Source organism: Paramormyrops kingsleyae, chromosome 4 (assembly GCF_048594095.1).
Source record: "Paramormyrops kingsleyae isolate MSU_618 chromosome 4, PKINGS_0.4, whole genome shotgun sequence".
Lineage (NCBI taxonomy): Eukaryota > Metazoa > Chordata > Actinopteri > Osteoglossiformes > Mormyridae > Paramormyrops > Paramormyrops kingsleyae.
In genome coordinates, this window is record NC_132800.1 from 19,495,697 (window position 1) to 19,510,284 (window position 14,588).

Genomic DNA, 14,588 nt, shown 5'->3' on the forward strand with positions numbered 1-14,588 from the left:
CAGAAATTCTTTGGTTATGCAAACCGATTGTTGCTGCAGCTGTCCGGGTGGCTGGTCTCAGGCGATTCTGGAGGTGAACATGCTGGATGTGAAGGTCCTGGGCTGGTGTGGTTACACGTGGTCTGCGGTTGTGAGGCCGGTTGGATGTACTGCCAAATTCTCTGAAACGCCTTTGGAGATGGCTTATGGTAGAGAAATGAACATTCATTTCACGGGCAACAGCTCTGGTAGACATTCCTGCAGTCAGCATGCCAATTGCACGCTCCCTCAAAGGTTGCGACATCTGTGGCATTGTGCTGTTTGATCAAACTGCACATTTCAGGGTGGCCTTTTATTGTGGGCAGTCTAAGGCACACCGGTGCAATATCGATGCTGTCTAATCAGCACCTTGACATGCCACACCTGTGAGGTGGGATGGATTGTCTTGGCAAAGGAGAAGTGCTCACTAACACAGATTTAGACAGATTTGTGAACAATATTTCAGAGAAATGGGTCTTTTGTGTATGTAGAAAAATTTTCCGATGTTTGAGTTCAACTCATGAAAAATGGGAGCAAAAACAAGAGTGTTGCGTTTATATTTTTGTTCAGTGTATATACACATACTGTACACACATCCAGAAGGGATATTTAGGCACACAGAGAGATTTTAGACTTCAGTGACCGGACTGGGGAAACAAACTTAACGCAGACTTAAATACATTGAACTAATGACAGCAACAAGAAACAGCTGGTAAACACGGGGATTCCACACAGGGCATAGATGAGGGGGCATGGCACACGGGAGGATTGGACAAGCGGGGTATGACAGGACCCCCCCCCCCCCGAAAGGCACGCACTCTGGGCGTGCCTAAGAGGAGTGAAGGATGAGACCGGGCACATGAGGAAACCTGGGGAAACAAAAGCCAAAAAACCATCAACGAAACATGGGGAACAGCACAGACACACAGAACAGGTACAAGGAGAACAACTCGGACAACAAGCGACAAACCACAGGGAACGCAGACAGACACAGACACCAAAGACGGAAACACAGGACTCAGGATCACGAAAGGGAACAACAGAGGGACAACACCAGGGGCCAGACCCACAGGAGGCACAAAGGCAGGGGGAAATGGGGAGCCAGAGGGAACCCCGGCAGGCGAAAGGTGGAAGTCGCAGCGGAAGCAGGCAACCGCGAGGCTGGAGCAGGAGGAACCCTCGGCAAGTGCAAGGGTGGAGCTAGAGGGAATGCCGAAGGGGGTGAGGAGGAAGGCGGAGGGAATAATGGAGGAGGCGAGGAGGAAGGTGAAGGGGAGACTGGCAGAGGGGAGGAAGGAATAGAAGCCGTGGCAGGTGAAGGCGTAGCCACAGCCGGCTAAGGTATAGGTGACCGACGAGTTGAAGACAGGGGACCTGTAGGCAACCGACGAGGTGTCGGAGGCGCCCGCCAGGCCAAAGCCAGAGGGACTGCAGGCAACTACTGAACAGGAGCTGGAGGACCCATAGGCGACCGCCAAGCCAAAGCCAGGGGCACCGAAGGCGAGCCAGGGGGCTGGGTGGGTGGGACCTGACCCCAGAACAGGTGTCCTCTCCCCCTTCGGGACATTGACAGCCGAGGTCCTGGCCAGGATCTGCCGTGCTGGGGTGACTCACTGGAGGGGTGCACTGATGCAGTTATCAGGGTTATCCCCGAGGGGTCCTACTCAAGCTCCTCCAACTCCACTAAGGAGGGAGGAGTGGTGGTCTGGCAATCAGGGACCTCCTCGGGGACAGGGACTAGGGCCATGGAAGCAGGGTCCAGTGGATTTGGGGCAGGGACTGGAGCAGGAGTCTCAGGGTGGAGCATCAGCAGGTGGGACAGGAACCAGAGAGGGCGGAGCATCAGCCGCCAGGGCAGGAACCACAAAGGGCAGAGCATCAGCCACCAGGACAGGAACCACAGAGGGCGGAGCATCAGCCACTGGGAGAGGAACCTCTGGGTTTAGTGTGGACCGGTGGTGGTGACATCAGGCGCAAACACCGCTGGATTCAGAATCGGGAGGGGTTCTTGTGACGGCTCCTAGGAGTACCTCCGGTGTGTCCTCCCGTCATCAGCCTTTCTACTGTTTCCTCCATCCTGCAGCTTGCAGCGAAGTCTGGGGCACTTCGGTTAGCTCAAACCCAGGGCTATCCACCACATCATCGACTCCCCTTCTAAGCCACCTTAGATTATCTCGCATATTCTGTTGTATCTCAGGAGGATCGGACAAGCTGGGCATGACACACACACCCCAGCCTGGATTAACCAATGGGGCATTGGGGCCGGTGAACAGGGTCAACCACATATTCTGGGTCTAATAAAAAGCAGCGCAACTGTCCATAAGCCCCTCCACCACATCCCATTCACAAGTATCTTTTAAGAAGTGAATGTGATTTAATATCGAATATATTTAATATGATCATATAGCCTAACCCCAACCCTATCGTTTTCCCTATATTACGCACATTTCTGAATTTTCTCAGCCTCCAGTGCTTTGGTTCTTTCTGACATACCATCATGTATGTGTGCTATTGCCCAGGAAATTTAATACTCTTAATCCGGACCTGTGTGCAGATTACTGTCCGTTCAGTGATACACAGAGATGTCACTGGCCCTCCACACACAAACACATCGTAGTATAAGACTGACACAAAAAGAGTCACAGCGCTGTACTGAACTCCAGCTCTATTTTTCATACCAGGAAGAGCTGCGTTTAATCTTTCCCAGTGTCCCTACACATTCACATGTCCTGCTCGAACCTGGGGCCAGAGCCTGGACCCTCCTTTATATCAGACCTGAATGAGCCATGCCTCTGAGCTCTCTGCCTTTTTTTCAACTATCCCTGACAAAATTCCTATTCTTTATCCATCCATCCATCTTCCAGCTGCTTATCCGGTGTCCAGACAAGGCGAGCCTGACACTGATCCCCGGAAACAAGCGGATAAGGCAGGGGACACCCTGGGGGGGATGTCCATCCATCACTGGGTGATCACTCACAGTCTGGGTGATCACTCACAGTATAGCCAAAAAAGTGAGAACAATTAGTCTAAGTGCAGAGAGCAGGAGCAGTATGTGGAAAAAGGTGTCTCTCCTTTTCACTCTCTCCTTTAGGCTGGCAGGTATCAAACCTGTGTGAACAGCAGCTGAGGCAGCCAACTGGAGACCAGCAGGGTCTGATCTCCCAGAAACTCTTCCTGGAAGGCAGGTCGACTGTGAGACCGGTTTTCATGAGCTATACAATAGGGATGAGCACTAATCAAAAGCTTTGCGGGTAACTTAAGTCTGAAAGAGTGACCATGTGGGTCAGGAAGGGTCCCAAACAGGGATGATTCTGGGATTTTTACAGTTTGGGTACAGAGGAGCAGGTCAGTGGATGGTGCTCTCTCTCTCTCTCTCTCTCTCTCTCTCTCTCTCACCCTCAGCCATGAACACCAGGAGAAGAGGAGCACCTCTGCCAGGATGTTTCCCATCCACTTCAGCTCAGCCTTCAGCACCATCGCCCACAGAGCACTGAGGCATATTAAAGGAACAGACAATCTGATATGCAGAGAATTCACTTCCCATGTCAGACCCTCCAAATGCCTGTTGAGCCATTTCTGCTGATTTGATTTCCTGTTTAACCCTGACAAGGTTAGTCAGTGACTTCTGCAATTTTGACATTTTACTGGTTTACATGGCACCATTGAGATTGTATGAAATGTACCAGATATATCTGAACAGTGTCAGCTAACAGAGCTGACTTTCACATCACCCATATCATTTTTATTTTCACTAATCTTGATTCTAAAATATACACACATGGATATTTTGGGGGTTTTTGTGGTTTGCTTCATAATGTCTTGTGATGTCTTGGTCCCAGGTCCACAGTCCGCTGATTCAGAGGAAAAAAACACTCAACACGTGTTGAGTATAAACCTCCACCAATGTTTGATAACCACTTTATACAGTTCAGCCTATCCCAGGAAGCACAAAGCACAAGTTTGTATGTATTTATATAATGACAACATGCAGAATGATAGAGTAAGAAAACAACTTAAATTGCTAATAACTTTAGTTAATTCATTGGTTTTCCCTAATGTTAACTGTGTAAAATACATAAATAATTTAACAACTCCAGCATTATCCCCATTAAAGCAGTCTTTGTTAATTATTTATACAGATATCTTACATGACAAAAGCATGAAATCTGATGAATTTATAGTGATTTTAATAAATATAAAAAGTATAAATGACAGCATTAAAAATGATTCTTTTACAAAAATAATCATTTTAATTTGACAGAAGGAATCGTTTTGGACATTATGCTAACAAAACCTGTCACTGTTATTTAAAGATATACACACAGACACATATACAGGTGGGTTCAAGGTTCGAGGTCACTGCACAGAAATTTCACATAAAAACTTATTTTTAAAAAGTATTAATTTCTATTTTGTTGTCATTTCCACTTATAAATGGGCAAAATGCATAATTTACAAGACATCTGTAAAATTGTTGTTTTATTGTATTTATTTTCATATTCATTATTTCTGCTTCTCACATAAAATATTAAATACTCCAAATATAAAGAGATGTTAGTTAGCTTACTTAGCACAGTTTCACAGCTGTCCTGTACCAAAGCTGAAACCCAGGATAGAGGGGCTCAGTGAACGTGGCCTGGACCCTGTGCAGGAGGGTCACTGTGTCAGAGACGCTGTAGAAGGACAGAGTTCCTGCCCTGTGATCCAGGTACACTCCTATCCTGGGGGAGGGGGAGCCAGATACTGCAGTTTCCTCGTTATTGTGCCAGAATGAGTAACTGGAGGTTGAGCAGCACAAACGCCAGGATTTGTAATTGTATCCAAGCCAGCTGGCATCACTCCCTCCTTTCCTGCTGATCCCTTTATATGTGACGCCTATACCGACCCCATTCCCGCTCCACTCAACCTCCCAGTAGCAGCGCCCAGTCAGACCCTCTGTACACAGCACTTGGGGGAGTGAGTCAAACCTCTCCTGGTGATCAAGATATGACTGTGTCTCTTCCTTCCATGTCACCACTCTGTTCCCCTCAGACAGATGGAGGTTATTGTTTGCTGTGTTGGGGTCCAGAGTGAGCTGACAGGAATCTGATGGAGGAGAAGGTCAGAAGGTGATGTTTTGGTCTTATTCACTCCTTATATTAAAGAAGATTGTTCAATGTTTTGGTATGTTTTAATGCTTTGAAAAGTATTTGGATAAGAATATATAAATAAATGTATGTTTAGCCGTTCATGTTTATACACTCACCTAAAGGATTATTAGGAACACCTGTTCAATTTCTCATTAATGCAATTATCTAATCAACCAATCACATGGCAGTTGCTTCAATGCATTTAGGGGTGTGGTCCTGGTCAAGAAAATCTCCTGAACTCCAAACTGAATGTCAGAATGGGAAATAAAAGTGATTTAAGCAATTTTGAGCGTGGCATGGTTGTTAGTGCCAGACGGGCCGGTCTGAGTATTTCACAATCTGCTCAGTTACTGGGATTTTCACGCACAACCATTTCTAGGGTTTACAAAGAATGGTGTGCAAAGGGAAAAACATCCAGTATGCGGCAGTCCTGTGGGCGAAAATGCCTTGTTGATGCTAGAGGTCAGAGGAGAATGGGCTGACTGATTCAAGCTGATAGAAGAGCAACTTTGACTGAAATAACCACTCGTTACAACCGAGGTATGCAGCAAAGCATTTGTGAAGCCACAACACGCACAACCTTGAGGCGGATGGGCTACAACAGCAGAAGACCCCACCGGGTACCACTCATCTCCACTACAAATAGGAAAAAGAGGCTACAATTTGCACGAGCTCACCAAAATTGGACAGTTGAAGACTGGAATAATGTTGCCTGGTCTGATGAGTCTCGATTTCTGTTGAGATTCAAATGGTAGAGTCAGAATTTGGCGTAAACAGAATGAGAACATGGATCCCTCATGCCTTGTTACCACTGTGCAGGCTGGTGGTGGTGGTGTAATGGTGTGGGGGATGTTTTCTTGGCACACTTTAGGTCCCTTAGTGCCAATTGGGCATCGTTTAAATGCCACGGCCTACCTGAGCATTGTTTCTGACCATGTCCATCCCTTTATGACCACCATGTACCCATCCTCTGATGGCTACTTCCAGCAGGATAATGCACCATGTCACAAAGCTCGAATCATTTCAAATTGGTTTCTTGAACATGACAATGAGTTCACTGTACTACAATGGCCCCCACAGTCACCAGATCTCAACCCAATAGAGCATCTTTGGGATGTGGTGGAACGGGAGCTTCGTGCCCTGGATGTGCATCCCACAAATCTCCATCAACTGCAAGATGCTATCCTATCAATATGGGCCAACATTTCTAAAGAATGCTTTCAGCACCTTGTTGAATCAATGCCACGTAGAATTAAGGCAGTTCTGAAGACGAAAGGGGGTCAAACACCGTATTAGTATGGTGTTCCTAATAATCCTTTAGGTGAGTGTAAGGTCATATTCACAACAGGGATGCCTCAGAGAACAACATGATAAGCAAAATAATATTAAACATCAGCAGTCACATTGCAAACAGATTTAAAGGCTCCTGACATAAACAGCTCATGTAAATGTGAAAGACCAGGAGGCAGCGGGAGAGAGAAAGAGGAGCTCCACTAGCAGAAGAAAACGAAACACAATAAAACACACTCCACCTCATACAGGGAGAGAGAAGGGTGTGTGTGAACAGACTCACATTGTAAGAATTCTGCTCTGGTCCTGGGCACTAATACCGGTAGGACGGTGTCTTTGGTAACTAGAAGAGACAGAGAGAAACAGGGATGTGAATAATAGGAATTTACTTGTGGGAGATGGACTTCACTCACTGTGGAGACACCAGAACTAGGGTATTAACATTATGTGGGCAGTTTAAAAATGTAATAATCATTCTGAGTGAAACACAATACAAATTTTCAAGGTTTTTAAATTGTATCATTTTGCAGAAACATGATTTCTACTACTTCAATGGTTTTCTGAAAGGTTAAATCATACTGGAAACAGAAACTGACTTGGTCACAAAAATGTGAGGTTGACTGTACTGTATACTCTCTCTGTATGGTCTGTACTGAACATCTACAGAGTGGAAAATGTATTTATTTATTAACCTGTATGATTGATCTGTGTCATTTTCTTTTTGCAAACATTCTCCAGTTGATCCTTCAGTTCAGAAACCACCTTCTTCAAAATCTCAAAATTGCAGCGTGGACTAACGGTGATTCTGGGTCCAATTCCAGCTTCCGGGGTGAGAGGAAGACCCCGGAACATCTACAGACGCAAAGTCAGATTAAACAGCTTCATCATCTCTTGCTGTCTAGCTAAAAGTAACATTAATTTCTGACAAATGACAAACAAGTTGAAATACAAATGAAAACATACATCCATTTGAATAGTCTGGTTTTCTTATTGTCAAAGTAGCTCTTCTCTTACCTGGAGGAAATGGATGTGATCCTCTGTGTGTGAAAGCTGCTCCAGCTCAGAGTGTCTCCTCTTCAGTTCATCGATCTCCTGCTTCAGTCTCTCCATGTCTCCTTCAGCCTGACTCACTACAGCCTTCTCCTGATCTCGGATCAGCTTTGTCACCTCAGAGCATCTTCTCTTAATTGAGTGAATCATCTTGGTGAAGTTCCTCTCACTGTCCTCCACTGCGGACTGTGCTGAGCTCTGTTGGTGACACAGGGAGCAGAGGATGGTAAATTACAATTGGCCCCTTTTGAGACTCCAGAGAGCCTCATTGTACAATAGTGATGTGAACTGACAGGAGGTATAAAAACAGCACAGGGCTGGGGTTTGGAGCGTCACTATGCTGGATGCCTCAGGTACTGAAATCCAGCCATTACAGGACGTAAGTTGCCCATCTTAGAAGAGCCTTGATTCAAGCCTGAAATGGTTCCTACAAGCCAGCTGTTATCTTCTCCTCAGGTTCATACTCACTGTGAATGAGCCCACAGCCTCTCTCAGCTCCTGCAGCTCCTTCTCTCTCATCTGAATTCTCTGCTGAAATTTCCTCTGTGTTTTGCCCATTTGTTTCTACTCATGCGAAAAAAGATGATAAAATGAGTTTATTTAATTAGCTGATATCATATTCTTTAATCATCCTGTCCAGGGTGGACCCCAGCCTTGGGCCCTATGCTGCCTGGGAAAGGATCCAGGCACTCTCTGTGACCCTGACCCAGATCAGCGAGTAGGAAATGGATGGATGGATGGATGATCGGCTAATTGATGTTACTGTAGTAAAGAAAACAACTTAATCCAAGGTTGACCATACCGTTAAACAATGTCTGTCGGAACATTTTACATTTTATAGTAACATCTTGACGCAGGTTTGCCCCACTGAGAGCACAGCTACTGATAAAAGACATTTTCAGTGACTCATTTTCTGAGCATTTTCTTTTCATGCAACTTATCAGCCTTAATCATAATCTCTTTTTAATGCAAACGTATTCACATGTGACAAAAGACATTTTTATTTTATATAAAATTCATAATTTATATAAGACCATTTCTGGCCTGACCTGTTTCTCCGCCCATCCTGCAGCAGCTGAGACTGTATCATGGCCTCTGTGTTCATCCATCAAACAGGGATAACAGATACACTGCTGGTCGGTACGGCAGTAGACCTCCAGGGGTTTGTCATGGTTGGAACAGACCTTTTCCTTCAGATGGCTGGTGGCATCAATCAACTTGTGTTTTGCATGGTGGAGTTTATTGTGAAGTTGCAGGTCAGGTTCACAGTAGGAGGCCAGACACACCAGGCAGGACTTGACAGCTTTGTGTTTTCTCCCAGTACAGACGTCACACTCCACATCTCCAGCATACTGGTCAGCAGGAGTAGCTGCTTGTAGTCCAGTCTCCTTCAGTTTCACCATCATTTCAGCCAGTATGGTGTTTCTGCCCAGAACCGGTCTGGGTGTGAAGGTCTGGCTGCACTGGGGGCAGCTGTAAACTCCAGCATGATCCTCCTGATCCCAGTAGCTCTTAATGCAGCTCATACAGTAACTGTGTCCACAGTTAATACCCACTGGATACTTCAGTAGGTCTAGACAGATTGGACAGCTGAACTGGTTCTGATCTATTGCAACACTGGCTTCTGCCATTTTACCTCAAACACTGTCAGGATTCAGTTTTGTTTTCCCTCACAGTCATTTATGTGTAAGGGTGGGAGGAACGTCCTGCTTATCAGGCTGCGGCAGGTGTGGTTTTGAACTGAATCCAGACTGAGAAGAGCAGACTGGGCAAACACTGGAGCTGGAGTTTATCAATGCCCTGAATGACATGCCTGTGAGGAAACCCATCCATCCCCTTAAAAAATACTGTGTTTGTCCACAACTCACATGAGGAGAGCTCTGCTGAGAGTGAACTCACGAGAAGCAGCAGGACCAGACAGCAAACCTAACCGCATGTTCAGAGAATGTATGATCCAGTTGGCAGATGTCTTCACAGACATCTTTAACATTTCCCTGAGCCAGGCAGTTGTCCCCACATTTTCCACGAGTCTCTGGTTCAGTCTGTCATACCGGCCTTTTTAAAAAAAAAAAAAAATCCACAATCGTCCCGATTCCAAAGAGTAACAAGCCCTCAAGCCTCAATGACTATCGCCCTGTGGCCTTAACTCCGCTTGTCATGAAGGTGTTTGAGAGACTTGTTAGGAGCTTCATCTGCTCTTCCATCCCTAACTCCATTGATCAAATGCAGTTCGCCTACCGCACCAATAGATCCACTGAGGACGCCATCTCTCATGTCCTACACACTACCCTCACTCATGTGGATGGAAAGAGGGGGGATTATGTGAGAATGCTGTTTATAGACCACAGCTCAGCATTCAACACCATAGTCCCCCTCAGACTGTTCACCAAGCTGAGGGATCTAGGACTGAGTGACCATCTGAGCAGATGGATTCTGGATTTTCTTACAGGAAGACCCCAGGTGGTGAGAGTAGGTAGACAACTGTGTATCCAGCGCAATCACCCTCAACACGGGAGCTCAGAGAAGGCTGTGTCTCGCGCCCACTGCTGTACGCCCTCTACACCTACGACTGTGTAGCCACACTCAGCACAAATTCCTATGTGAAGTTTGCTGACGGCACAGTAGTGCTCAGCCTCATCTCCAACAATTATGAGTCGGCCTACTTGAAGGGAGTGGAGAACCTGGAAAGGTGGTGCCAACATAGTCTCCAGCTGAACGTCATTAAAACAAAGGAGCTGATTGTGGACTACAGGAGGCAGCGGGGCTCTTACACACCTGTCCACATCAATGGTGCTACAGTGGAGAGGGTGAGCACCTTGAAATACCTCGGCATCCACCTACAGGAGGACCTCACCTGGTCCACACACGCACGCGCTCTGGTCAACAAGGCGAGGCAGCGGCTCTACCATCTGAGGCAGCTGAGGAGGTTTAAGGTCTCTTCTGCTGTCCTTAAGGCCTTCTACTCGGCTGCCATAGAGAGCATCCTGACCATGAGCATCACATCCTGGTTCGGGAACTGCTCTGCCCAGGACCGGAAAGCCCTGCAGAGGGTGGTTAGAGCAGCTGAGAGCTGCACCAGATCTGTCTTGCCCTCCCTACAAGACATCTACAACAGCTGCTGTAGGACCAGAGCAACAAAGATCTTCAAGGACCCCTCCCACCCCAATAACTCTCTGTTTTGCCTGCTGAATTCAGGCAAACGCTTCCGCAGCCTTATGACCAGAACGGAAAGGTCAAGGTGGAGCTATTTCCCCCAGATCATAAGGCTCCTAAACCAGGGCAATATTCAATGCCTGTAAGTACTGCTTCACAATGTCCAAATTGTTGGCGCATCCCTCAGGCCTCTTGCACATTGGGTGTGCACAATACCTCTTAGCTATCACTTATGTATAGTTTATATACAGCTGAACATTTCATATATTTTTTATCTTATTATTTTTCCTTATTTTTTCTCTATATTTTGTTATCATGCACAGCTGTCCGGAGTGTCCAGGGTTACATTTAGGGCTGCAACAACTAATCGATTTAATCGATTAAAATCGATTATTAAAAGAGTGCCATCTAATTTAATAATCGATTAGTTGGGTCTACGTTATTATACACATAAGTACAGTGGCTACCTCTTAATTTGGGAGCAGTAAGCTAACCAAAGCCGCGGTGGCAGTAAAGTACCATTCAGCTGGAAGCCGACCGCCATAAAAGAAAAAGGTGACGAGAACCAATGGCGTGCCTTGAGTAGCTTACGTGATGAATTCTGGGAGAATTGAAAAAAACGTTTAAAAAATGGCGGAGGCGGACACAGCAGAGTCTTGCAAGAGGGTCTAGCTGCAGACGCCTGTAGAGTGGAGCTCCACCGGAAATACGTCACCTCCACAGGAAACACGTGATCTTTAAGGACGTAAAGTGGAGCTCCGGTTAGGGTTAGGGTTAGGTTTAGAGTTAACTATTTCACTGTCGCCGCCTAGTGGTTCGGACGCATACGTCCGGATTTTCAATAACAAAAAAAAATGACGTTCAATAAAAGAAACAAATGTATCAAATCAACCAAAAACGGCTTGTTACACTACAAAAAACCTTTCAGATAATATCTGTAGAAAGTTGCGCAATTTTTGTGCCATGGTTTTTTTGTAACAAGTAAAAATAAAATGACGATGGTAGCCATCTTTAAACGGGTCGAGTGTCAGGAAGTAAAATATAAGTGTTAATAAAATGAAAACTAAGCACTTCAAACTATTTCTTTCACGGCCAATACTTCATAAACCGTCACAGTATTAAGACAAAACACGCATTTTTCCATAAATATGACTGTAATGCTCTCAAATAGCTTGCTCACTCATCGCGGAAAAATGTCAGTCGGCATTCTGTACATTCGTGCAATGTTTTTCATCTTCGGAGTTTTAGAAGAAAACCAATGAATAAAATGACAAAGTTACCCTCGTTTGAAAGCTTGATCTCTTATGTACATAAATCAATCACTGTAATCCTTCATTGTCAAGTATTTTTTCAGATATATGCTCTGCTTCCCTGCTAGCACATTATTTTTTACGCACTGAACCTTTGCCCATGGTTATGTTTCACCATAATAAACTTTTTACATGAACATCAAATTACAGTGTCATTTGCTTCATCCAATAGAGGTGTGTCTAAGGTTTGCAAAATGGTATGGGATGTGCTGATTGGGCATTGTTTTTCGCACTGGGGACATGAATGCGCAACTTATTCTCTGCAGGTGCAGTATTTGTGGGAGTGTCTCGATTACGCATTGCGCACGTAGTCTCCGTGAGTTTACCCAGTTATTTTCGGACAACAACTTTTTTGACTGAAGAAAAATGGCTCGGATGACTTTCACTGTTGAGAAAGCACAGAAGATGATTTTGAAGAGTGGTTCGGGGGAAGAAAGTGTCGCTTTTATCCATTGATTCGATGGAGGAGGACGCTTTTTTGCGCGGAGAGGATGCGACGCTCGACATAAGTACATTTATTTACAGTTTACATTTTACTCTTTTATTCTATAGATTTTTATAATTCCGTGAGTCAGCAAATTACAATTAACATTTGCTTTGGTAACACTTGTATTGTGGTACATTGGGAAAAGTTCCGCATCGCCTTTGTCAAGCTTTGAAGTGTGCAAAGTAATGCAGCGCTTTTGGCTTTCACTTGGGCAAAGTTACGCGGGGCTTTGTTTGGGCAAAGTTATGCGGGGCACTTGTCGGCCTTGTTTGAGCAAAGTTATGTACAGTACTTGTCGGCTTTGTTTGGGCAACATTATGTACGGTACTTGTCGGCTTTGTTTGGGCAAAGTTATGCGGGGCACTTGTCGGCTTTGTTTGGGCAAAGTTATGCGGGGCACTTGTCGGGCTTTGTTTGGGCACAGTTATGCGGGGCACTTGTCGGGCTTTGTTTGGGCACAGTTATGCGGGGCACTTGTCGGGCTTTGTTTGGGCACAGTTATGCAGGGTTATGGTTAGAAACAAAATGTTTCTTATGACCCATAAGTGGTAATGCATTTAGAAAGATAGATCCCAAAACACTGCTAGTTACACTGCGGCCATTTTGGATAGGTTTTGGATAGGTTTGGCACAAGTCGTGTGAATAAAATATTGATTTTCCTACAAATGTGTGGTGATTTTGTGTGACAAAATGTTACTTATGACCCATAAGTGGTAATGCATTTAGAAAGAAAGACGCTACCCCAAAAAACACTGCTAGTTACACTGTGGCCAGTTTGGATAGGTTTTGGATAGGTTTTGGATAAGTTTGGCACAAGTCGTGTGAATAAAATATAGATTTCCCTACAAATGTGTGGTGATGATGTGTGACAAATTGTTACTCATGACCTATAAGTGGTAATGCATTTAGAAAGAAAGTTGCTACCCCAAAAAACACTGCTAGTTACACTATTGTCATTTTGGATAAGTTTCAGATTAGTTTAGGTTAGGTTTTGGATAGGAAAAGCTCCCAGTTGCACCATTTGCTCTTTCCTCCGTAAAACCTGTTGGGCTGCATCAAATGATATGAAATTGGGCACACATGTAGAAAACAAGTTTGGGAACCAGATTTTTAAAATTGGACCTATTCCCTCATGTAGTTTTTGAAATATTTACAAAAATCCAAGACAAAAAGACAGATTTTGTATTTTTCCAGCTGTTTTTGTTATATTCGCATGTCCATAAATTATACACAGGTTATTCATTTCGTTATTGAACTTCCTACAATCAATTGTAAAGGGGTCAACTTTGATTTTAGGTATCAGGCATGTGTCTGTGACTTTTATATCTGAAGTTATAAGGTAATTATTCCAAAGAGGGAAGAAATGCCCCCCCATGCAAGGGGCCCCTGGTTCACTCCATAGGGTTAAGGTTATGGTTTATTCACTGTGACACAGAGTTGAGGCCACGTGTTTCCTGTGGAGAAACTGACTCTGACCTCTTGCTGCCCCCCTCCCCACAGATGTGGACTTTACACTAACTCTGCCATCCAGCAGTAATTTTTGCTACTTTATTGCCATTTGCAGCATTATTGCATTATTACAGTGTTCCCTGTAGTTATCATGATTTTTTTTATTTATTTAGTCACACATACCACTTTCTGCTGCTCCGTCATTGCCCAAATGAAACATTCCATCAGTGTTTACTTCCACATTATGTGTCAATGTTAACGCTTCAACTTCTTTGTGCTGTCAAAATGTGTGTTGTACTACTGCAAACCTGCATTTTCGTTCAAGGTTGATAAGTGTCCATCCATCCCAATAAGAACCAAAACAGATCGCCTCTAACCTAATGACATCGATCACTAAGTCCAGTTGTTCTGTATGTGTGCAGGGCGAGAGCATAATGAACATAATAACTAGGTGATAGGAAATTTGATAAAGGGATGAGGATGCACAAATAGATAAACATACAGTACATAACATTGATAAACATAATTAGGCTTATTAGGATAAATAAAAATCTTATTAACTTATATTGCGTGTCATGACCCGGCTCAGAGGCCATGGCAAAATCGAAGGACGCAGCGTTGAAAGCCAAAACAATTTATTACATTAACTACCACATATAAAACAATCAAAACCACGAGGGTCTACATAACCAACAAAAGTGT

The 14,588-nt window shown here is 44.7% G+C and overlaps 1 protein-coding gene across 1 annotated transcript; it reads right to left on the reverse strand.

Moving 5' to 3' along the window:
* Nucleotides 1-4,288: 4,288 nt before the first annotated feature.
* Nucleotides 4,289-9,118, reverse strand: LOC111837218 (tripartite motif-containing protein 16-like). Its single transcript, XM_023799086.2, has 6 exons — nt 8,537-9,118; nt 7,956-8,051; nt 7,452-7,685; nt 7,130-7,289; nt 6,721-6,780; nt 4,289-5,103 (listed from the first exon to the last, which is right to left on the reverse strand). The coding sequence occupies exons 1-6, from the start codon at nt 9,116-9,118 to the stop codon at nt 4,586-4,588; spliced, it is 1,650 nt and encodes a 549-aa protein (XP_023654854.2). The 3' UTR covers nt 4,289-4,585.
* Between the last annotated feature and the right edge of the window lie 5,470 nt (nt 9,119-14,588).